At 41.9% G+C, this 24,607-nt stretch overlaps 1 protein-coding gene across 1 annotated transcript in view; it reads right to left on the bottom strand.

Moving 5' to 3' along the window:
• Positions 1-5,008: 5,008 nt before the first annotated feature.
• LOC126252072 (cholinesterase-like) overlaps positions 5,009-24,607 on the bottom strand; it is a 61,865-nt gene continuing 42,266 nt past the window's right edge. Inside the window, 3 exon segments of the mRNA XM_049952919.1 lie at positions 5,009-5,485; positions 17,886-18,018; positions 23,590-23,719. Of these exon segments, the coding sequence (XP_049808876.1) occupies positions 5,317-5,485; positions 17,886-18,018; positions 23,590-23,719 (432 nt within the window). The 3' untranslated portion in view covers positions 5,009-5,316.

Here is a 24,607-nt window from a genome sequence, read left to right on the forward strand (position 1 = left end):
GATTTCGCTTCCAACAATAACAGACGAACCGCAATTACTTTGTAGAATTTTGTGATAGTCGCTTTTTGTACTTTATGGCCCAATGTTCTGCTAATGTGACCGCAGACTGCCTGGCATTTGTTTTTTTTTTTTTTCAGTATCAGAATAGTAAAGAAAAGTTATAGAACAGCCTAAACAAGAGATGTGAGGCTCTTGTTGTAAAACTGAATTATCCAAACCACTTTTTGATCTGACTGAATACTTACCTTGGAATGCTATTGATTTCATTTTATTATTAGAAAATTTAAAGTTGTACTTCTTACAAATTTCCTGCAGCAAGCATACTGATCTTTGAAGATGATCTTCATTCTTCTGAATGATGACGATATCATCAGCAAACAACAGTATATCCAGTTATTCCTCAGTCGTTTATCTTAGTTCCATTGTTTACTTCACATTTCCATTCATGAAGAATGAGAAAATGATTGTCCACACTGTTGTCTGACATCTTGGTTAATAATTATTTCTTCTAGTCGATTCCTACCTCTGGTTATTACAAAGCATCTAGTCTTGTATAGACTTTTCACCACCTCTATTAGATGATAAGGACATCCAAATTCAGACGTAATCTTCCCCAGGCTATCACAGCCCACACGGCCAAAAGCCTTCTCAAGATCAATTAGGGCCATATGTGTTTCTATATTAAATTCTCTGTGTTTTTCTATAATTTTTAAATGAAAAAAATGGTTCAAATGGTTCTGAAAACTATGGGACTTAACTACTGAGATCATCAGTCCCCTAGAACTTAGAACTACGTAAATCTAACTAACCTAAGGACATCACACACATCCATGCCCGAGGCAGGATTCGAACCTGCGACCGTAGCGGTCGCGCGGTTCCATACTGTAGCGCCTAGAACCGCTCGGCTACTCCAGCCGGCCGTTTTAATTACAAGCACATTGTGTGTGCATGAATGACCTCATCTAAATCCGTTTTATTCTTCAGAAAAAAATAACTTCTTTGATATTCTTGAAGTGGTCATTGATTATCTTTGAGTATAGTTTACTTGCACAGTTTAGAAGACTGATGCCACGATAGTTTTTACACACATTACGTTTCACTTTCCTCGAAAGAGAGATCACTTCTGCTGCATACCAACGGTCGGGGATCTTGCACTTCGTCCAGTATTCCTTTATTAACTGTAGAAGTCTTTTATCCAGTGGTAACCCTCCATATCTAATTAGTTTGGGATTTATTCCATCTATTCAAGTAAAGTAAAAAACAAGGGGCCCAAGCATAATAAGTAAAGTCTCATCCTTATGGCAACGCATTGCACAGTAAGTAAGAGAGCAATTCAGTCAACATCACAGTAAAACAGGTAAAAATTTATTAGAACACAACATGTAACTATTGGCTAGTTTTAACACAGTATCCCCTATAACGGCGTCACCCTACTGGAAATGTGATCAGTAACAATTTAGATCCACCAAGCAAGACACAATAGCCAGAACTACAAAGATTTGCACCTGACATAACAGGCAAAACCAGCTTTAACCACCGTACCTCAACACATACCATGGGTAATATTAACTTCTACTCTCCCAGCACCACTCTTCTTGAATCCACCTAGTCAAGTACCACCTGCTCTTCCACAGCAAGACCAATGCGCTGTGTGGACAGGCAGCACGTCAAACCCAACTCCCAGACTCCAACAGATGGCCTATGCTGTTTTGTTACACGAACTTCTGCTCTGCCTCGTCCAGCTCGCTTCCATCTTAGATAATCACATCCCTCGTGATCCCTTGCTGCCCACCTTCATGCCAGCACCTCTCCATTGGGGCGCCACGTGTGGCAGCGCTCGCCATCGACTGCCGTTCAGCAGGTGACCTGTACGTGACGCACATAAAAATTGTTCTGGCGCAACCACAAGCGCCGGAACGAAGAGTAAGAACCCAAGGCCAGAAAGGGTGGTGAAGGGACGTCATCCAGTAGCCCGTTGACAAGGATAACGCCATGACAGGAGCGACCTCTGCTAGAAGTGAATATAAGCGCCGCTCCTGCCAGCCTCGCCCGGACATTAGTGAACAGCATCAGCGCCGCCTAGCAGAGAGTGCTGTGAATTCAGTTATTAGTGATCCACAAACAGTGTGACAAACTTGCAAGAACTCTGACTTGGTTACATGTCGCCCATCGCTTGTCACACCTTTGTAAATACAAGTTAAGCGTTGCCAATCTGCTTTATTGAAATAAAACTACTAATGTTATTTGGTTGAATTGTTGTATAGCATTCCGAGAACGCAGCATCCCTTAGGTACCCTATACGAGATGAGTGGACAGGACACCACATTTGGCGACAAGGACTCAACACAAATGATGCCTGATACAACCTACAAGCTGCTAGGAAAGTAAATGTCACGTAACGCACAACATGGTATGGGAGAAGCAGTACCCGTCATTCAAGGACTGTATAGAACTCCATATAGTCTACAAGCTGTACTCGAACAGATGATTAATGAGCAGCTGGCTCAGGGTTTTTGAACCTAGAGAACCATCAGATCGACCGAGGCCATGACTAATAGTAATTGTCTGGAAAAATAATCTACAGGAAAACAGAAAGACATGTTTTTCGTTGGTAACAGGAAGTTGAATGCTGTAATGCCACCACGTATTCATCCGTTGGCAAATATGATATAATCCTCGGGTTTTCTTGCTTCATAGGAAATCTTCTCTGTTTGTGATTTAACCGGTGCATACAGGGATAAAACATCATTTACTGTGCCTACGAGTGCATACAACTGTCTCCCTTTGGTATTCACACTGCACAAGCAACATTTCAGTGACTAACGGGTACTATCGTCAGAGGATTAACAACCATACACTACCTGGTTCACTCACTGATGTTCTCATTTTAAGCCAAGACATAACAACATGCTGAAAGGTGGTGAGCACTATTTGAGACATTTCGCATGCAAATCTTTGCTAGTCCATGTCAAAATTTCATTTCCTTGTAGCTGAAGTAGAATATTTAGGAAACAGGATAACCGCAGATCTAGCATAACCTGCTTTAGAACTAGTAGAAGCTGAGAGGAGCTATAGGGACCCGGTAAACCTGAGAGAACTGCACGCATTCTTACACCTTGCTAATTTTTACTGAAGATTCATTTCGCAGTATGGTGGCACAATATGCCTGATGGCTACTCAAAAATGTAGCGGTTTTTACTTGGCGTTCCAGATATTCAAAATCAATAGAAACACAGAAAATTGGTTTTGACGAAGGACCCATTATTGGCTTGTCCAGACTAAACAAAACCCTACATCCCAGCAAATTAGGCTAGCAGTTGAGACGTCTTATCATAAGTAACTAACAGAAAAGAGCATAAATTTCCAGTAGTTTTCCTCCCTTCTGAAAGGGACAGAAAAGGAGTTATGTGTTTTATACACCATAAAATAGTCAGTTGAGAATTCATTGTAGTAACAGATCATGCACCACTGAAGTGACTTCTAGACCTGGAAGACCTCAGCAGCAGATTACCCTTGTGAGCCTTGCATTTAAGTGAGTACTAATTCCATGTAGTTGATCGACCGGGGAAATGAGATGTTGTATTTCCACACCGCCACATCTCGTCTCATAAAACTCTGATTTGAGTAATGAAAGAGGCCAAGAGCCATTTATTTGCCAATGTATAATATTTAACTACGCATTGTAATTATGAATTTTGATGATTTAAAAGGGGAAATGAATCCAGCGCCACTGACGCGCCTAAAAACTATAAACTAATTCAGCGTGCATATAAAAACATCGGTATTAAAGACAGACTGTGAAGACATTTGAATATTTAAAAAAAAAAGACAGCGCGCAACCCATCGTCCACTGCAGGGCGATATCACTCTCTTTTTATCTCCTGTATAATGCGGACGCACCATTACATAGGCGTCAATATAAGATCTGCAATTTGTTTAAATCTACAGAGATATATTGTTATTTTGTTGCATGTGAGACTAGTATGTGTGAAAAACGCAGAGTGGTGAATGAATGAACATTTCTACGTGATATCTAAACTTTTCAAACGACTCAGGCTCTGTCATTGTTGTTGACGTAAGTATTAACATGTTATATTTGTTTCAAACCCAAGCTCGTAATAATAGTGTCAATTACTCTAAATTTGTGTTTACTTTGGTAGTTGGACAATCTTAATCATTTACTTTCTATGTGCCAAGTTTTTTCACAGAGACAACCGTGTCCGAGGTGTCATTGTGTAGACAGAACAGTCGAGGCCGACGTTAACGTACTACTTACATTACTCATTCTTCAAACTCAGTTTTAAACTGGCCCTTAGGTACATTTTCAGTGTTAGTGACGTCCGGGAATTTCTTGGCAAACTTTACTTCTCAAGTCGCACATCGCTCGCACAAAGCCTCGCTGTTCCACAATGATACGCGGCACTTTCTAAACGGGAACGGGAGCCACGCAAGTATATGTTGCTTCCCCTTCTCAGTCTGAAGCTTAATAATAATATTTACTTACAGAAAGCACATAGCAGTCCTGATAGATTAAGTAGGGAAGACAGAGAATGATTCACAACTCTTAGGAAAGACGAATTAATGAACTGACATGCCGTATCAATTATGAAAACAAGTTTTAGGTAGTGTAGGTGCCCACCAGATGCAGGGCCCTACGGGAGTGTCGCATAAACAAGCGGACGTGCGATGGTGAACTACTTTGAAGCATTGGGGTCCAAACGTCACTTAATTACCAAACATTTAATTTCCAAGAATTGTCCATTCACTGTCTTTCTACCGGCGCTGGCTATGAGTGCTGAGCTCGCGCTGCATCAAGCCGCAAAGTAGCACGTTAGCGCCAGGCGATGAACCTGCCGGCGCAGGCTGTGGCGCTCACGGAGTCAGCTGCACTAGGGGCGTCACACGAAATTCTTGAGGTAAAAGTACAAGAACACTGAAACCCTTAACGCGGATACCATTCTAAGGATATATTTGACTCCAGTGAGTGGGTAAGTTGCTCTCTAACATGCATTCTTCTTGTGCAATATACTGTATTTCCTCCGTTCCGCCAACTGTGAATGTAGCAAGAAATGGTAGTAGGATGTATAATACTCGCGTATGTTAATTAGTTGCAAGTCAACTTAATTGCAATTAATAGTCCACTTTTACTTAGACGTTCATACGTCTTTTTATTATAGGTGGTATCATGAATGTGATATAATTTTTTCATAATCGTCGTTTTTAAGTATTCCGAATTATCCCAAAGGTTTTATCTCATTGCTAACTGAAGTCCAGGGTTAAGATACTTCACTACTGATGCTTTGGTTCTGTTGTATATCATACGGTGTCGGGAAACGGCAGCAGTGGCACGTTCTCACGCCAGAAGTCCATGTGCTCGCCAAGCCTGTCGTGTGCGAGCGAGAAGTTGGCCTGCATCAGCAGGTAGCTGCGGCTGCTCAGGTCGTACGGCTCCCACACCACAGGGTCCGCCTCAGGGGTAGGGTTCCTGTCGGGAAACACAACATATCCATCGTCTTTGAGATGTTGTAAAGATATTCACAAGTACACTCTAAAGAACAAAACAGAAAACTCCTCATTTCAATTGTGTATAAATAAGCCTAAATTATGTACATATTCAAGCAATCTGGAAGCATAATTCACTGTCACTGTACGTGCTCCAAGTTGATGTTAAAGGCTACTTCTGGCTTGTATATGTTTACGTTCAGTGATGAATCTGACCTGTCACAACATGAAGCAAATGCAGTTATTACTAATTCTATTTCATTTAGCACTGTGTATATCGAATCAGTTCTCGGAAGTGAAACAACGTTTTTAGATTTCAGTATTCTTTCAAAAATTGATTATCTTTAAAATTAATTTTTTGTATAATGGAAAAACACTGAGAAGTAGCATAAAAATGACATTTGAGAAATGAGAGCCACCGTTGTGCAATTGGTAGTTCTAATGCAACCACTCACCAGGAAAGTACTTGGGCTCGAACAAACAGATCTGTATGAACGTTTGGTTACACGACCATTATGTACCTCTGAATGTGCTGGTGGGTGTCGTTTTTCTGCAGAACTCTGCACTCATTCTCTAGATATCACTGTAGATGTAATTGTAGACGCCATAAACAATGCAGGAATCTTAACTATAAATGTAAATGCGGAATGTCAATAAAATGCTCCGAGCAATACAAATGACTACGAAACGCACAGTGAAGAAATGCAAGTTGATCGCATGGCGTATTTGCACATTCTATAATATCAGTGTTGAACGCCACGTCTGTGACACTTTTGAAGTTGTTCACTGGTTCATCAATATCGTAGCCAGCGTTCTGCCACGCGTAACGAAGCATTGGTCTGTATACTCCCGTAGCTAACTGATTGTAAATTACAGAATGCATATTCATGATAAAGAATCTGTCTTGCAATTTCGGCTGCATATTACTGGAACGTAGTTTAATGAAGTCTGTTATTCTCTTGGCATATATTTTATATTGCCTGAAGAAATACACATCCAGACGTTGTGCATATTTTTTTAGTTTTAGGCGGAATGATATTTAAATCTTCATGTTTTCCGCCAGATGCTTCCAGTAGTACTCGTTCATTCTGATGTCCAGACCAGGAGTCACAAAGTACTAATGACTTTCTCGACAAATGTGGATTCAAAACTGACAAAAAAAAGTCTTCAGATGTTGTTTCGTCATCTTCCCACTCACACTTGCATCAACGATGACATTTGGAGGGCACCGCGTTTCTATTTCCCTTGACACGCGGGGTCCAAACTTTCCACTGGATTCTTGGAAGCAAATATAGAGTTTGTCTGCCAATCGTCCGTCCATTGATATGGCAACATCGGTCGTGTAACTATGTGTTGCACAGTTAACTGATTGCAACATCGCGACAGTGTTTCTCTCTCCTTTCATGCATAGTGTTCTGTCACAAGAAAGTTCATAGTTGAATTGATTCTGATCACAGTTCCATACAGAACTAATATCGATGTTTTCTCTCGTGATATGCTCATTGACGTCAGCAACATACGTTTGAGCTCTTTCAATCAGCTCTTCTTCGTCATTCTTATCTTTTCGTGCTTGGAGCATAGTGATACGGCGTGATGTTATCCTAAACTCCTTTTTCAAATTGGTAATAAATACTAGTGAAGCTGTATAGTTTGTACACCCGAGATTTCTGGCTACGTCCAATGCCCAATGTTGTAAATGCCAATAATGAACGGCGGAACCGCATTCTCGCGCTTCATTGAATTTCGCCATTACACGCTCCTTGATGGTCTTGAACAGCAGTGTACGATTTCCTTTGAAAACTGTATTTCCTTCTCTTTTCTTTGCCACGTAATCCAGTATGTTTTTAATATTGCTTTTAGACTTCAGTTTAGGGTTATCTTTTCAGAAGTGTCGAAACCTCTTACGTAATAATCATCGTACATGTTCTCCAGTGTGTTGTCATCAAACGCCGTGATGATACTTGCAACTTTAACCTTCTTCTTGGGAGACGGTTGGTACTCACTGTCACTGCTTCCATCGCCTCTTCCCGCAATTGCCGTAGCACTACCGTTTGCAATGAGTTGTTCGTCATTATCATCCCTATCATCATCATTATGTGTTAGTCTTACAACAGTATCTGTTTCTAACTTCTGCTCATATTTGTGCACTATAATAGATACCATAAAACATGCGCATGATTCGTCTTCTACACCAATACCATCTTCACGAAGAAGGGTTCTTCGTAACTTCATCTCAACCAATCGCAATACATTAGCAGGATTGATTACCAATCGCCGAGCCATCCTACGCTTCAATACACAAATAATGTCACAAAACGCAACTTCAGAGGCACACTGCACCGTCCCTACTGATCTCGACTGGCGTACCGGCAGGTCAGTGTGCAATGCGGCATGGCATACGCAGAGGCCTCTAACGGACGAGTGCAGAGTTTTGCAGATGCGGGAGCATTACCAGTGCAATAAGAGACCTTTCGATTATTTCTCACATGGTTTTGGTGTATTTGTGTTTGTTCGAGCCCAAGTACTTTCCTGGTCAGTGGCGACAGACAGAGGAACAATGATAATGACCACAGGAAGAGTTATAGCCATATTGTAACAAAAATGCCAGCTAGTTTGAAACACCTGAAACCTAGGCTACAGGAAAAGGCCTTAAACGCCATTCAGGATCTCATATCTCATGATCGTCCACTTCTCCTCCGGTGGGTTAATTTAGATGAATGTACCTTAGTGTAATCTTTAATCGTTAGAACAGAAACAAACTTGGCGTTAATGACGGTCGTTTTTGAACCGTTATCAGCAAGGAGCGGTGGCAACTAGCGGAATGTGTCAGATAACGACATATCGACTCAATTAATGATGGCGAGAGGTATCTACGATGACAAAGGCGCTAAAAACAACTAGTCCACGTCACGTTTTACTACATAGCACTATATGTAACTAAATTGGTTTCGTTGTGTGCATTATAGAATTTACCTTAAGTCTCTGTTACATAATTTGAGTATGAACAAGAGAGATGATTAATACCGGAAAATAAAGTACTCAGTTGAAAAGTAGATAAATCTGAGACATCGCAGTTGGGGGATGGAAGCTGTGAGTCTAATCAGCAGTCGTGATCCATCAGTCCTCAGGTTTGTCGCAGTCAACCACGACTACGTCTCCTTCTCAGAGTAGTACTTGCATCCAAGCCTAAATTATTTGTTGCGTGTAGTCGAATCTTTATCTTCGACGAAAGTTTTTAACCTGTAAAGATCCCTCTGGTACTACGAGAGTATAAAGGCAGAAGCCTATTTCAGGCCTTTTCCTCACATTTTTGTCTTTTTTTATGCTTGATTTCCGTATGAGATTCTTCTGCTTCATATACTTTCCGATTCGATTTTTTTGCTGACTTAGCACTTGTATCGGGAGCTGATTACATACGTGATTGTGGCTAAGACTGTAACAACGTAGATAACTCATCTCTCTGTACAGAATGCAACATACCGTACCAACAGTAGCCGTTTCTCTTTAACTTATCTAGCTCTGCGACTACCGGAAATAATTTCCACTTCAGGCGGGCTGCAGGTGAAGCTTTCAAATGCTGTAGAGGGATCATCCATCAATGAAAGTGCTATTTTCGCGGTAATAGACCATATAAACAGCCGAGCGATTTTTTCAGCTATAATCCTGCGGATTACCTGGATAATTGGACAGGACAGTCCAAGGAGCGTCTAGCGCTTTTCGCAGCAGAACGGAGCACTGGAGTGGTGGGTCGAGAATTTCGCCTGATAGTGAACTGTCGGTGGAGTCTTCAACTGTCCGTTTGCCGATACCCCTCGGCGTTTGGTCTTCAGACTCCATTCCGGACGCTAGATATGCGGCCACACGTGCGTCTATGGTTTTTCTTACCTCTGCCTTTTCATGGGAACGCAGGGCAAAGCTCACACCAAAATTTCCAGAGTTTCTACAAGCGAGTTTGGCCATGAGAATATGGATGAACACTGTTCTCGTTTCTGAAAGCTCAGAGCTTATTGTCGGCTACATTATTAACTTGTTGGTGGGAATTTGTTAGCTGACTTTCAGATCCCTTTTTGGAGGAGCTCTTAGGCCCTGTCTGTGATTGGCTAGAAGAACTGCACCGAGTATATTTCCGAGGTCTGAAGGAAAACTTTCTAGAATTAGAGAAGTACTCTTACTCTGGACTCAACTTATGGTTCCACGTGTGTTCGTGTTTCCTTGAGTTCGGCATCGTCCACGTCGTCAAAGTTCAACACTGGACTTAATTTGGACTTTTCCGCATCTCTGAAAGGTAATAATGCAGGTGCCTCGAAATCACAACATTCCAATCCACACTGACCACAACTTGCAGCCACTGTAGTACATGACACAGAGACCCTTCATCAGCCAGCCCAGTCACAACCACGGTACGACCGCTATTTCAGTGCGCTCGCCAAAATTCTGAAGTCACGAGAAGTGAGAGGGGAGAAGTTCATTTCGATTTATGTTTTCAGTTTGTACATCATACGCCCTACGCACTCCACCAAGTTGTATGCATGTGTTCTACAGTCTAATTTGCTCTTTCAAGGGGATCTTTTTCCGTATTCAAATAACCACACATGTTTCGATTCTGTATTGAGTCCATTCGCTGGTGTTCATACGTCTTGTGACGATCTTGATAATCCTCTTATTACTTGTTAATCTGTTGAGCACTCTGTTCTGACCCATACTGTTCTTTGTAATTTTTTTCATTACTACAGATTTTTATATCACCATTTGAATTCACAGATTTTGTCCGTTAAGCGTATGAACGCCACTTCAATCGTAATTGTCTAGTATCATGTTCGTGATGACTCAAGTAAGCATTCATTTTTTTACTTTATTCTGTTGTAGTAACGTCGTTAGAAAGTTTTTTCTTAATCTCATCTTTGATGTACTTTGCTGAAATTTACGTTTTCTAACTAAATTCCATATTTACTGGATCAAACTCTACGAATCTGTGACTAACAAATTAATTTATCCATTTGAGCGCCAAAGTCTTCCAACCACAAGCAACAGTCAGGGCCCCTGAAACGTTCAGGAACTTATTTTATGGCGTTTCCAGTGAGTACACGGGGGTAATATATCATTTCATACGATCGAGGATGAGAGTACATGTAGAGCTACAGGTTGCGATCGCAGTTCAACTGGCTTCTGGCAAAATTTATCACTTCATGTCTCGACACATGTCCTATCATCCTTACCCTTCTTCTAGCCACTGTTTTCTACTTTTTTTTGTAGATGACTTTATGGTAAACCTCTTCATTTCTTATCTAATCAGTTTACTTAATTTTAAATATTCTTCTTTATAACAACAACCCACACGCCTCTTTTTTCTGTTTTTCCACAGTCTTTGACTCAATTCGATACAGTGTTGCTTCCGAGACATAGGATTTCAGAAATTTAATCCTGAAATTTAAGCCATTGTTTGATAATAATATGCTTCGTTTAGGCAAGAAACCCCTCTCTGGCCTTTCTAGTTGGTTTTTCTGTCCTTCTTGCTTCGTCCATCATCTGTTATTTCGTTTCCAGGACAGTACAGTTCCTCCACTTCATCTGCTTCGTGGCCTCCAAAATTTGTGGTAATTTTCTCACTAATCTGGTTTCTGCTACCCTCATAACTTTTTTTCTTTCGTGTGCGCTCAATTAATATTCTGCGCTCTGTAGTCTGTTCATTCCAGTGTGTCCTGTAAATTTTTCTCGCTATCACTACAAATGGCAATGTGATCAAAGAATGCAGAATACAGCTGCAAAAGTACGAGAGCTATTCGGAAAGTAAGGAACGATAGGTCGCGAAATGGAAATCACAGTGAGAATCAGAACTGTTTTATTTGCAACAGTTAGCTACAACTTCGAACTACTTATCTCCATAGTCACCGATCCGACTTAGACGTTTGTCGTAGTGTTGTACCAACTTTCCAGTACCCTCGTTATAGAAGGCAGCCGCCAGTGCTTTCTGCCAACTACGCTGGCCCACAGCTCGTTGTCTGTACCAAAATGTCTTCATAGCCAGCGGTTCGTGTGAGCAGAGATGAAACTCAGAGGGAGACTATTACGGGCTGTATTGTGGGTAATTAAACATTTCCAATTGGAAACGATGAAGGAGCATCTTCATTGCCCCTGCAGAATGCGGCTGAGAAGAAACCACACGACAGTCATCTAATTTGGCTGCATAGCTTCAGGCGAAATTTCTCACCAGGCCCTCGTACTTGGCGTGAGACACTGTTGTTCTAGGTATCTTTATGTACTCCCTGGGTGCTCAGAACTGAAAAGAACGACGTAACGTGATCGACGGGCATACTAGAGACACTGCCCAACACACCTGTGGAAAACTTCATCGGAGTTTCACTGTGGTTTCCATTTCACGGCCGATCGCTCCTTGATTTCCGAATAACCCTCGTATTTTGTGCCCAGTTTTATTCACATTACTTACGACTCGTTTGTCTGAGTCCTGCATGCCAATATTTTAATTATTGTGTTCTGCTCCAAATTTCCTGTCCTAACTAATATTTACGTTGTGTTCTCATTCCCCAACAACAACTAATTCCATAACTTTACGACAGAAGCTCAGGTTATTTGACAATTATCATGATCAGCGCATATTTTAGTTGTAAATCATATTACAGAAAGAAGAGATTTACCAAAAATCCTGGGACAAGCAAGCCTATGTCGGCTAGTAGACACCAATGAGGTGGACAGAATATTTAGAAAGGATAATGCATATGGGAACAGCTGCCCACAGAGTAACCACTTGAAGGTCAGCGAAGGTGCAAGTACGCGGTAATCACTTCTCAGAAGGAGAAGAGGCGACAGGAAAAAAGCGCAGCTAACTCCTGTTTATAAAAGGGGAACACAACGGACCTGCAAACCTTCAGACCCGTGTCTTTAACATCGATTAGCTGTAGAACATAATCTCGGTTCGAATATAATAAATTTCCTTGAGAGGGAAAAATCTCCTGTCCACGAATCAGCCCTGTTTTAAAAAGCATCGCTCGTGTAAAACTCAGCATTCCGTTTTCACACATGGGATACGGCGAACGATGGATGTAGGGCAACAGGAAGATTTCATATTCCTACATTTCTGTAAAGCATTTGACATGGTGCCATGATGACGACTGTTAAGCATACTGAATAGGTTCCTAGGGATACGAGTGGCTCTAAAATTTAAGTAACACAACCCATTGTGTTCTCCTCGACGGCCAGTGTTCATCAGAGACAAGGGTATCGTCAGAAGTGCCCTAGAGAAGTGTGTTGCTGTTAATGTGAGGATACATAAATGATCTGGCGAGCAGGGTAAGTAGCAGTCTACGGCTGGTTGCTGGTAATGCAGTGGTGTATGAGAGGGTGTTGTCATTGACTGGCTGTAGGATTATACAAGAAGATTCAGGCAAAATTTCTGGTTGGTGTGAATAATGTCAGCTGCCTCCGAAAGTAGAAAAACGGAAGTTAATGCAGATGAATCGAAAAAGAAAACCATAATGTTTGAATACAGTATTAGTGTTTGCTGCTTGAAACAGTTACATCGATTAAACATCAAATGTGAATGGCCGACTTCTGTTTATTGGAAGAATTTTATGGAAGTGTAAAGGAGACCTCTATAGGACGCTAGTACGACCCATTGTTACATACTGATCCCGTGCTTGGGATCCGCATTCTCTCAGATTACAGCAAGACATCGAAGCAATTCAGAGGGAGTGGGGGTGGGGGAGGAGTTGCATTGGGGGCTGCTATCTTTGTTACCGGTAGATTCGAACAACACGCAAGTATTACGGAGATGCTTCGGAAACCAAATGGGAATCATTGGAGGGAGGGCGATATTCTTTCGAGGAACGCTATTGAGAAAATTTAGAGAACTGGATTTCAGGCTGACAGCAGAACGACTCTGCTGCCACCAACGTCCATTTTGTGAAAGTATCATGAAGATAGCTCGTTAGAAATCATATAGATAGCCGTTTATCTTCGCTTTATTTGTAAGTGGAACAGCAAAGGAAATAGCTGATAGCGGTAGTCTACCCTCCGCCACCCAGCGTACTATGGCTTGCTGAGTATGTATGTAGATTCAGATACAGATTTGAAGCTAGGCTCATCGTACAAAAGGTTAGACCAAGTAACCAGTGTATTAATTGGATATAACTGCCGATACACTGCAATACAATGTGCGAAAAGCCCAAAGATAATGAAGGACGTCGGGTGCAGTAGTAATCGAGTAGAAACTATCCTCGAGAAGCGTGTAAAAGGACAACCTTAACCAATATCAAAGGAGTACAAAAGAAGTGTCCAAGCAGCAACCAGTCATTAAAGTTGAGGCAGGAACCGGTGATATTAGTTGACAGAATTAGCTACTGATGGAGCAGTAGAACTTCATCCAGAAGGCGACAATATTACTTCGGGTAGTGCAGCTAGAACTGATACATAAGTGGCTAACTTAGAAGTGTCCCCTATATGTTTCACTGAACAGTGTTGAACAAAGATTGTCTATGATTCATATAACAGTGTAGTTGAATTAAGCCAAGGGCCATTGACATAATATTTTAGACCTGGTAGCCATTGATGTACTGTAGTGGTCAGGCAAAGTTTCCACTGAAGTAGCTGAATATTGCTTGTCCCCTGTGAAGTAGGACAACGGCCAGTGATATAATAACTAGGCCAATAAGTGCCCATTGATTAAGTAGTTACGCCTCTTATCCATTGATTTAATAGACAGCATAACAAATACCAACGACTACACCTTTGCCTGAGTGAGGCACCCCATGTAGTGCATCTGATAGGGTTTATACACTCCTGGAAATTGAAATAAGAACACCGTGAATTCATTGTCCCAGGAAGGGGAAACTTTATTGACACATTCCTGGGGTCAGATACATCACATGATCACACTGACAGAACCACAGGCACATAGACACAGGCAACAGAGCATGCACAATGTCGGCACTAGTACAGTGTATATCCACCTTTCGCAGCAATGCAGGCTGCTATTCTCCCATGGAGACTATCGTAGAGATGCTGGATGTAGTCCTGTGGAACGGCTTGCCATGCCATTTCCACCTGGCGCCTCAGTTGGACCAGCGTTCGTGCTGGACGTGCAGACCGCGTGAGACGACGCTTCATCCAGTCCCAAACATGCTCAATGGGGGACAGATCCGGAGATCTTGCTGGCCAGGGTAGTTGACTTACACCTTCTAGAGCACGTTGGGTGGCACGGGATACATGCGGACGTGCATTGTCCTGTTGGAACAGCAAGTTCCCTTGCCGGTCTAGGAATGGTAGAACGATGGGTTCGATGACGGTTTGGATGTACCGTGCACTTTTCAGTGTCCCCTCGACGATCACCAGTGGTGTACGGCCAGTGTAGGAGACCGCTCCCCACACCATGATGCCGGGTGTTGGCCCTGTGTGCCTCGGTCGTATGCAGTCCTGATTGTGGCGCTCACCTGCACGGCGCCAAACACGCATACGACCATCATTGGCACCAAGGCAGAAGCGACTCTCATCGCTGAAGACGACACGTCTCCATTCGTCCCTCCATTCACGCCTGTCGCGACACCACTGGAGGCGGGCTGCACGATGTTGGGGCGTGAGCGGAAGACGGCCTAACGGTGTGCGGGACCGTAGCCCAGCTTCATGGAGACGGTTGCGAATGGTCCTCGCCGATACCCCAGGAGCAACAGTGTCCCTAATTTGGTGGGAAGTGGCGGTGCGGTCCCCTACGGCACTGCGTAGGATCCTACGGTCTTGGCGTGCATCCGTGCGTCGCTGCGGTCCGGTCCCAGGTCGACGGGCACGTGCACCTTCCGCCGACCACTGGCGACAACATCGATGTACTGTGGAGACCTCACGCCCCACGTGTTGAGCCATTAGGCGGTACGTCCACCCGGCCTCCCGCATGCCCACTATACGCCCTCGCTCAAAGTCCGTCAACTGCACATACGGTTCACGTCCACGCTGTCGCGGCATGCTACCAGTGTTAAAGACTGCGATGGAGCTCCGTATGCCACGGTAAACTGGCTGACACTGACGGCGGCGGTGCACAAATGCTGCGCAGCTAGCGCCATTCGACGGCCAACACCGCGGTTCCTGGTGTGTCCGCTGTGTCGTGCGTGTGATCATTGCTTGTACAGCCCTCTCGCAGTGTCCGGAGCAAGTATGGTGGGTCTGACACACCGGTGTCAATGTGTTCTTTTTTCCATTTCCAGGAGTGTAGAAAGAAGCCAGGTGTCTCTTGTCAGTGTTGATCACATGTGAAATACGATGGAGTAATAAGTGAAGGAATTCCGGCCTATGTGTATGTGTTTGTGGATCTGTTGTTCAGACAGATCTGTTGTTCAGACACCTCACACACAAATATGAGGGATTGTAGTAAATATACTTGTTTTAAGAATTCATTTAATCTTGCTACTTTGGTAGATCACCATACCCATAATAGAACCTGTCCTGCTACCCAGAACCAACCCTAAACAACGAAGGAGACTATTTCCTCTCGACTCCTTTATAATGGTTAATTAGGGGTGAACTACTATTACAGCAGCACAATATTGTCGTCTACTTTCTGACTGCACTGCATAGGTCACACCACTCTAGATTGGTAACTTTGACCTGTGCCGGGACATGTCACACCAGCCTGCATCACTTCTGAATCTTTCCACCCCTTAATTACCTAATTCCTTTCATTTCCCAATTTTCTTGTTCCATTTATTTTTATGAAGAGTATGTAACGCCATGTTTCGGTTACCCTGCTCCTCCGCACTCTTTTACGTTATATTGCGCCAGATCTGCAGTTTTATGCAATAATTACTTACTATGAGGGAGCTAGATGTCGTTTACACAGCATAGCTACTTTATCTGTCAGTCTATATCGTCATTTAGAATTTTGGCCTCATTGCTGTCCCCCTCTCCCCCCTCTCCCCCTCCCCCCCCTGCTCCCCCCCCCCCGCCGGCCAGAGTGGCCGAGTGGTTCTAGGCGCTGTAGTCTGGAACGGCGCGACCGCTACGGTCGCAGGTTCGAATCCTGCCTCGGGAATGGATGTGTGTGATGTCGTTAGTTCGTTAGGTTTAAGTAGTTCTAAGTCTAGGGGACTGATGACCTCAGAAGTTAAGTCCCACAGTGCTCAGAGCCATTTGAACCCCCAACCCCCCAACCCCTCCCCACCCCCTCATACTACTCTGTATATTTCGGTTTTCCTTCGTTCTTCTCGATGTCGCTTCTATTTAAGGATATTTTTGTATTCCTTATGTATTCAACTACAACGGTATTCTCAACAGCGCATTAAATTTTACGTATAGCAGGTTTCGAAGGACCATCCATATCCACATAGACTTCACTGTATGTGGATATGGAGGGGCATGTGGTCAGCACATTTCTCTCTCGGCCGTTCTCAGATTTCTGTTTCTCAGTCATATAGCTCCTCAATTGGCATCACAAGGGCTGGGTGCGCCTCGCTAGCCAACTGCTCTCGGTAGACTCACACGGTCACCCATCCAAGTACCAGCCAAACCCGACCACGGTTGACACCGGTTACAGACGGGAACCGTGTTACCACTGCGGGAAGGCCATTGTTCATAGGAGAATACAGCATCGACGGAAAATTCGTCTGTCTTCTGACTTTCAACCAGTGAAAGGAAAGATCGTGAACGGGCAGGATTTTCTTGGATTGGTGAGACCTGCTATGTTTCCAAATGGTAAGGTTGCGAAGTAAAACATCCAGTTGGCTTCTATGGATGTTCTCTTCCGCAAAATAGTCTTAGCAAAAGCCTAAAAAATTACCTCACCAATCATCTGGCGAAATCATTCTGTATGAACAAAAAACCACAAAAAGAAAAGAAAGATAAAAAAGAGATAAAAATGAGAGACAGAAGATCTGCTCTTCATGGCAGTGCTCTGGAGGACGTCTCACCATGAGAGTCAGCTTCGAACTAGTTTAAGCGTTTCTCCGAGGGGTAACATCTTACACAGTCCGGTAAGTCAAGTCTTTAGATTTGACAACGTGCTAGTTTTCAAGTTTTTGTATTTTCAACTCGTATCCCCGCATTTTTAGTTTTCCACCTTTGTAAAATGCTGCCACTACACTTTCTGTTGCTGACTACGTTTGTAATACTGTACTGAGTGCTCACAATGACGCATTTAATTTCTTGTTCGAAATATTTGTATAGAGCTCCAGTGGCCAAATGTGTCAACAACGGGACTTAACAGAAAGACGTCAATCATAAACTAACTAGACGCAGCCTAGTGATGCTCTTAATTTCTAACGCATTGACCCTTCATATACTGGAAGTATGCATTTACTAGTGATTTGCTTGCAGCAAGAATTCATTATAATTTCGATAATTTAATTTTTCATTCAGCCCGCCCAGTGTCAAACAAGGCAACTACGTACCCATATTTTGCGAAGTTCGTCCAGAGACGCAGCATATTTCTGCGCACTTTCTCTTCTTCTGAGTCGGGGTCTAAGTTATATTCTGTATCTTCTCTCAGAAAAAGAATAGGTAACTCTCCTGCATGTGACACTCCTGAAAAAGAACAAGAAAAAATGGCATATAGAAAAGATTTCTTATTATTAACTATACAGCATCTGAGGAACTAAAGAGCAACTCTACGACTTCCCTCTTTTACACAGACAACGACACAAACACTTGCTGAATATAAACATTTTTGTGAGGGACATAGAGATCCAGAAACAAATGAAACAATATTTCAGTCCCCCTGTTTTGACAAACGGTTTTGCGATGTTTCCCACGTTTAAGGCAACTGGTAGTCCTCTCCAGATATTCCCAAATGGGAACCCCTCAGATTACCTGGATTTGGCTCAAAAGAGTAGCGCTCTTCCATAGAACCGGATCTCATAGGTCATTAACTACGCGAGAAATTTTATTTCCGTATTATTCGCCTAGACCCAGAGGCTATTTTCCGTTCTGAACGTCAAAACCAAGTATCTCCGTAGAAATTTAACTCTCTCAAAGGATAAATCTTCCTTCAGCCTCCCTGTTGCCTCAACTAGCGACAACTACTTTACCCTCAGAGACCGTAAAGTGTAATGGAGCGCAGAATTTTATGACTCATTACCACTGTTTTCAATGACCGAAAACTTTTTTCCAGTATGTTATTTGAAATATCGTCAGTGAAAAGCATATTTTAATGTATTTTAGAAACTTATATATATACAGATCATCTTTCGTCAAAAACTTTGCCCATCTTTGTTTCATTTGAACTCTTGTGTCTGAGGAGTGGAATATTAATCCGCTGCCAGCCTATTATTGCTCTTCTGGGACGAGAGAATGAAATAATAACAAAGTAAAAGAGGGAGAGAGAGTGACTATAACACTTCCCCAGAAGAGGGAAGAAGTGAACAGACCTTCCGAAACATAGCGATCACAATGCAGATTGGTACAGCAAGAAACGAGACAAGATAACAGTGTTGGTGCTGTTGTTTGGGATGATTCTGACTTTCTACACTAATACTGACCTGAACTTACATTACGTTCACTCGTAAAGTTCCATTTTCATTAAATGTTTGCCCACGTCTTCGCATCACGTTATACGACCCAAAATAAGGGCTTCTAGAACAGTGCTTTTGAAAGTGTTACGAGGCTTTCAGATGCTAATACTTCTTGGTAGGATGAACGATCTAAATTAGTCTTTCGATTCGGGTTAACCGGCATTACAGTTCATGCAAATGGACATTAGTTTTACTTCTGTATGTGTGCAGTGTAATTTGCGCATCCGAGGAGTTGAGAGCGGTAGATTTTGGTATCTTTTTTGGCTACATGGCAGTACAGCGACGCACTACCGGATGACGTTGCAAATTCTATTATATCGACTACAGTTTGTTTTGTGCTTCAGTAATTACTACTGTATAAGTTTGGCCTAGGGTTTGGTTGGAAGTGGACGTGTTTTAACAAGGACTGTACCAGATACTTCATCCACGAAATTATTGGAAGAGTATTGCCTTCTGGTTTTAATTAAGCGCATGGAGTAGTCACAATAAAAAAGCTATGCGCATTCAGTGCAAGTGACTGAACATCATAAATTTAGCTGGGCTGTTGAAGCTAGATTCAGGAAATATTTTATACGAAGATTACAAGTTTCGTATCTAACGACGAATAACCTGTAAATACGAGAAATTGGCGACATGAGAAATAATGGAGAACAGTCGAGTTGAAATTAATTACCATTATCTCGGTTTGAATTTCATTATGCTCTAAAGTAATGGTAATGATGATAATTAACAGCTCATTTCAAATAAAAGAAACAAATTTCCATTTAAATCGCCAACATAGCAATACCGCTTAACAAACATATATGTGACCATGAGAAAAAGATTGAATAATCAACGGGAGGGATACGTTCTATGAGTCGGGGGATGGAATGTCAGAAGTTTGACTGTTGAAGGGAAGCTATAAAATCTGAAAAGGAAGTAAAATGGAAGGAAGGCAAGGATTTCTGCTCAGATGAGTATAGGGTAATATCAAGCTCATCAGAAAATGATATAACAGGAGTGGGATTCGTTATGAATATGAGGTAGGGCAGAGATTGTGATACAGTGAACAGTTCAGTGATAAGGTCATTCTTATCAGAATCGACAGCAAACCAACAGTGACAACGACAGATCAGGTATACATGCCGACGTCGCAAGCTGAAAATGAAGAGATAAAGTAAATGAGGATATTGGGAGGGTAATACAGTATGTAAAGGGAGATGAAAATCTAGTAGACACGAGGGACTGTAACGCAGTTGTAGGGGAAGGAGTAGAAGAAAAGGTTACAGGAGAATATGGACTTGCGACAAGGAATGAGAGAGGAGAAAGATCAATTTAGTTCTGTAAAAAATTTCAGGTGGTAATACTCTAATCAAGAATCACAAGAGGAGAAGGTACACTTGGGAAAGACAGCGTGCTACGAGAAGATTTCAGTCAGGTTACATCATGGTCAGACAGAGATTCCGAAATAAGATACTGGACTGTAAGGCGTATCCAGGAGCAGATATACTCGTAGACTCAGATTACGATTTGGTAACGATGAAGAGTAGGCTGAAGTTTAAGAGATTAGCCAGGAAGAATCAATACGCAAAGAAGTGACACACAGAGTTACTAAGGAATGACGAGACACGCTTGAAGTTCTCTAAGGCTATAGATACAGTAGTAAGAAATAGCTCAATATGCAGTACAGTTGAAGAGGAATGGACATCTCTAAAAAGGGCAATCACAGAAGTTGGTAAGAAAAACACATGTACAAAGAAGTTAACTGCTAAGAAACCATGGGTAACAGAAGAAATACTTCAGCTGAAGGATGAAAGAAGGAATTATAAAAATGTTCAGGCAAATTCAGGAATACAGGAATACAAGCCGCTGAGGGATGAAATAAATAGGAATAGCAGGGAAGCTAAGACGAAATAGCTGCATGATAAAGGCGAAGAATTCGAAAAAGACATGATTGTCGAAAGGACTGACTCAGAATGCAGGAAAGTCAAATTAACCTTCGATGAAAATAAAAGCAAGAGTGGTACATTGAGAGTGCAACCGAATTACATTGTTAATTGCAGAGGAGAGAGCGGACAGATAGAAAGAGTGCATTGAAGGACGCTTAGAGGGGGAAGATTTGTCTGATGCGATAGAAGAAGAAACGGGAGTCGATTTAGAAGAGATAGAGGATCCAGCATTAGAATCAGAATATAATAGAGCTTTGGAGGACTTAAGATCCAATAAGGCAGAAGGGATCGATAACATTCCATCAGATATTTTTAAATCATTAGGGGAAGGGGTAACAGGGTGTGTAGAATGTATGAGTATGGCATTACACCGTCTGACTTTCGAAAAAATATCATCCACACTATTCAGAAGACCGTAAGAGCTGACAAGTGCGAAAATTATCGCACAATCAGCTTAACAGCTCATGCATCCTAGTTGCTGACTAGAATAATATACAGAAGGATGGAAAAGAAAATTGAGTCTGTGCTAGATGAAGATCAGTATCGTTTCAGAAAAGGTACAGGCACCAGAGAGGCAGTTCTGACGTTGCAACTGATAATGGAAGTGAGGTTAAAGAAAAATGAGACACGTTCATAGAATTTGTCGAGTTGGAAAAACCGTTCGAAAATGTAAAATGGTGCAAGACGTTAGAAATTCTGAGAAAAATACTGGCAAGCAATAGGGACAGACGGGTAATATACAATATGTACAAGAGAAAAGAAGGAATAAAAAGAGTGTAAGACAGGCATGTAGTCTTGACCCCCAACAGTTCAACCTGTACATCGAAGAAGCAATGATGGAAATAAATGAAAGATTAAGGAGTGGAATTAAAATTCAAGGTAAAAGGATATCAATGATACGATGCGCTGATGACATTGCTATACTGAGTGAACATGAAGAAGTGTTACATGATATGCTGAATGGAATGAACTACCTAATGAGTAAAGATTATGGACTGAGCGTAAATCTAAGAAAGACGAAAGTAATGAGAAGTAGCAGAAATGAGAACAGCGAGAAACTTAGCATCAGGATTGATGATCACGAAGTAGGTGAAGTTAAGGAATTCTTTTTCCTGGGCAGCAAAATAATAAATGTCGGACGGAGCAAGGAAGACATCAAAAGCAGACTAGCTCTGACAAAAACGGTATTCCTGGCCAAGAGGAGTGAAGTAGTATCAAACATAAGTCTTAATTTGAGGAAGAAATCTCTGAGAATGTACGTCAGGATCACAGCACGGAATGGTAGTGAAACAAGGACTTGGGGAAAACCGGAACGGAAGTGATTCGAAGCATTTGAAATGTGGCGCTACAGACGAATGTTGAAAATTAGGTGGACCGATAATGTATGGAAAGAGGAGGTTCTGTGCAAATTCGGGGAGAGGAAGAATATGCGGAAAATACCGACAAGAAGAAGGGACAGGATGATCGGAAATATGTTAAGATATCAGGGAATGACTTCCAGGGTACCAGAGGGAGCTGTCGGGGAAGACAGAGATTAAATACATCGAGCAAATAATTGAGGACGTAGGTTGCAAGTGCTACTATGAGATGAAAAATTTGGCACACGATAGGAATTAGTCGCGGGCGGCAACGAGCCAGTCACAAGTCACAAGACTGACGAATTTCCCCCCCCCCCCGCACTCCCCCACAATTCCCCCCCCCCAAAGAAAAGAAATGTGAAGAAGAATATATTTTTCAGAGAAGTTTGATATTTATGGTCATAAATGAGAATTATTGATATTATTTATGTCAATGAACCTGGTATCAAACAAGTTACACAATAGAGGAGCGTGATATATTAGAATTCTCCTATGATCATTGCTTGTAGCAAAAATGTGTCATGGTGTTTCTTTTATTTAGAGTTGTAAATAGAAACGTTCACTTTCTCTGTTGCTGTTTTGGATTTGTTCACTATCACTAATCTGCGCTCTCGGTACTTGCAGTCATACCTTCCGCTGCCTATTAAATTTTCAACAGTCGAGTAGCCGTCCATCTAGGTAACCACACGCTACTTGTTCACAGTAAGAGTACTTAGCATTATGAAACTAGCAAAGGTACACGTATACGCTTGCCTACTCACGGCACAATCTTCTGAAATTGCCATCCACAATTACTGAAGTATTAACCGCGGCTCACCTTAATATCGCTGTGATTGTTCAGCAAATTTGGAGGTGACGAAGGAACTATATGTGGAGCATAGAAGTTTCAAGAAGCGGCTTGCCACATTGTGGGATCTGACTGCACAACTACTGTGGGAGATAAATGTGTCAAAATATGCGTAGAACTAAAGAACTTTCTTACGTTTTTGTAGCGCAACAGAAGAAACATGCAACTATGTACGTGTGATACGAGTAACATGAGGATCGCTGAAAAATCTATCAAGAGGAGGTTATGTTACTCCAGTTACAAACAGTGCTAACTGAATCCATCCTTATCGGTATGTAAAAAGGAGTTACACAGCTTACTACAGTCTCTATACACAAACAACAACGCAAAGAAACATTAGTCTGCTAGAAGTGTTTTCTGTTTTTTGCAACGAAATTTTAAACGAAAGAAAAGATTATGTTAGGCATTAACTACATTATTGGCATTTGTATCTTTGCGATTATCTAACTTACCCCATGGGTTTGTGGCAACGATATCTCCTCTGTAGTCGAACACGTAGAAATAGAGCGTCAGGTTGGAGACCTCGACAACTTTTCTAATCAAAGCATCGTTGGAGTCGAACGATCCGATGTCGTCGTTGAACTGTGACATTGCAAAATATAAATAATGAAGACGGATGACCTTCGTGTGCTTCATACTAGGCAGATGGAAAGAGAAAAAATAATAAATGTAAATATTTGTAATGTGTAATTAACGTAAGGAAAATGGAATAAAATAGACGTTACAGGTGCAGAGTCTCTACCAAAGTATTTTTTAATTTTTACATTAATGGCTCAAAATTCTGACCTGGTTTCCTCTCTACCCCTCCCTCCTGCGCAGCTCCCCACCCCACGCACGGCCGATACATTCTTTCTTCTGCCTAGGACCTAGGGCCTGTTCCGGTCTCGTCATCTCTTCCTACACGTCTCTTGCCCCTTGGTTTACAGTCTATTCGTAGTTTAAGAAGTCTCTGTCGTGGCGTACGAAGTACATATTCTCTCCATATTTTTTGTTATTGGAATGCCTTTAGTGGTACTGATTGCATCCGTTGTTCTTCCCTTATCGGTTCGTTTCTAATCTTATCTTCCCTAGTGCAGCCCTTCAGAGACCCTAAAAATATTGTGTCTGATGCATGTAGTTGCTGTAAACCATTATTTCTCAGCGTACAACTTTTCACCCCATGTAATAAAGTGGAAGCTACTATGGTTTTTAAATGTTAAATTGGTCTCTTTCCTTGTTTCCCTTCTCCTTATAATGCCACATTTACCCTCGTAGGTACTAGATTTTCCCCATATCTATATCTTGATCATATGATACGTCACATCCTAAATACTTGAAATAAGAAACGTGTTCCATCGGTTTATTAAGGACGAGTATTTTTGTTTGCATAGGAAGAATACATGAAAAGGCCATTGTTTCATTTTATTTTTGGATATAGTCGGATTGTAGTTTGCTCTTATTTCATTTGATTTATGTAATGCCTTGTATAAT

Source organism: Schistocerca nitens, chromosome 4, assembly GCF_023898315.1.
Source record: "Schistocerca nitens isolate TAMUIC-IGC-003100 chromosome 4, iqSchNite1.1, whole genome shotgun sequence".
Taxonomy (NCBI): domain Eukaryota; kingdom Metazoa; phylum Arthropoda; class Insecta; order Orthoptera; family Acrididae; genus Schistocerca; species Schistocerca nitens.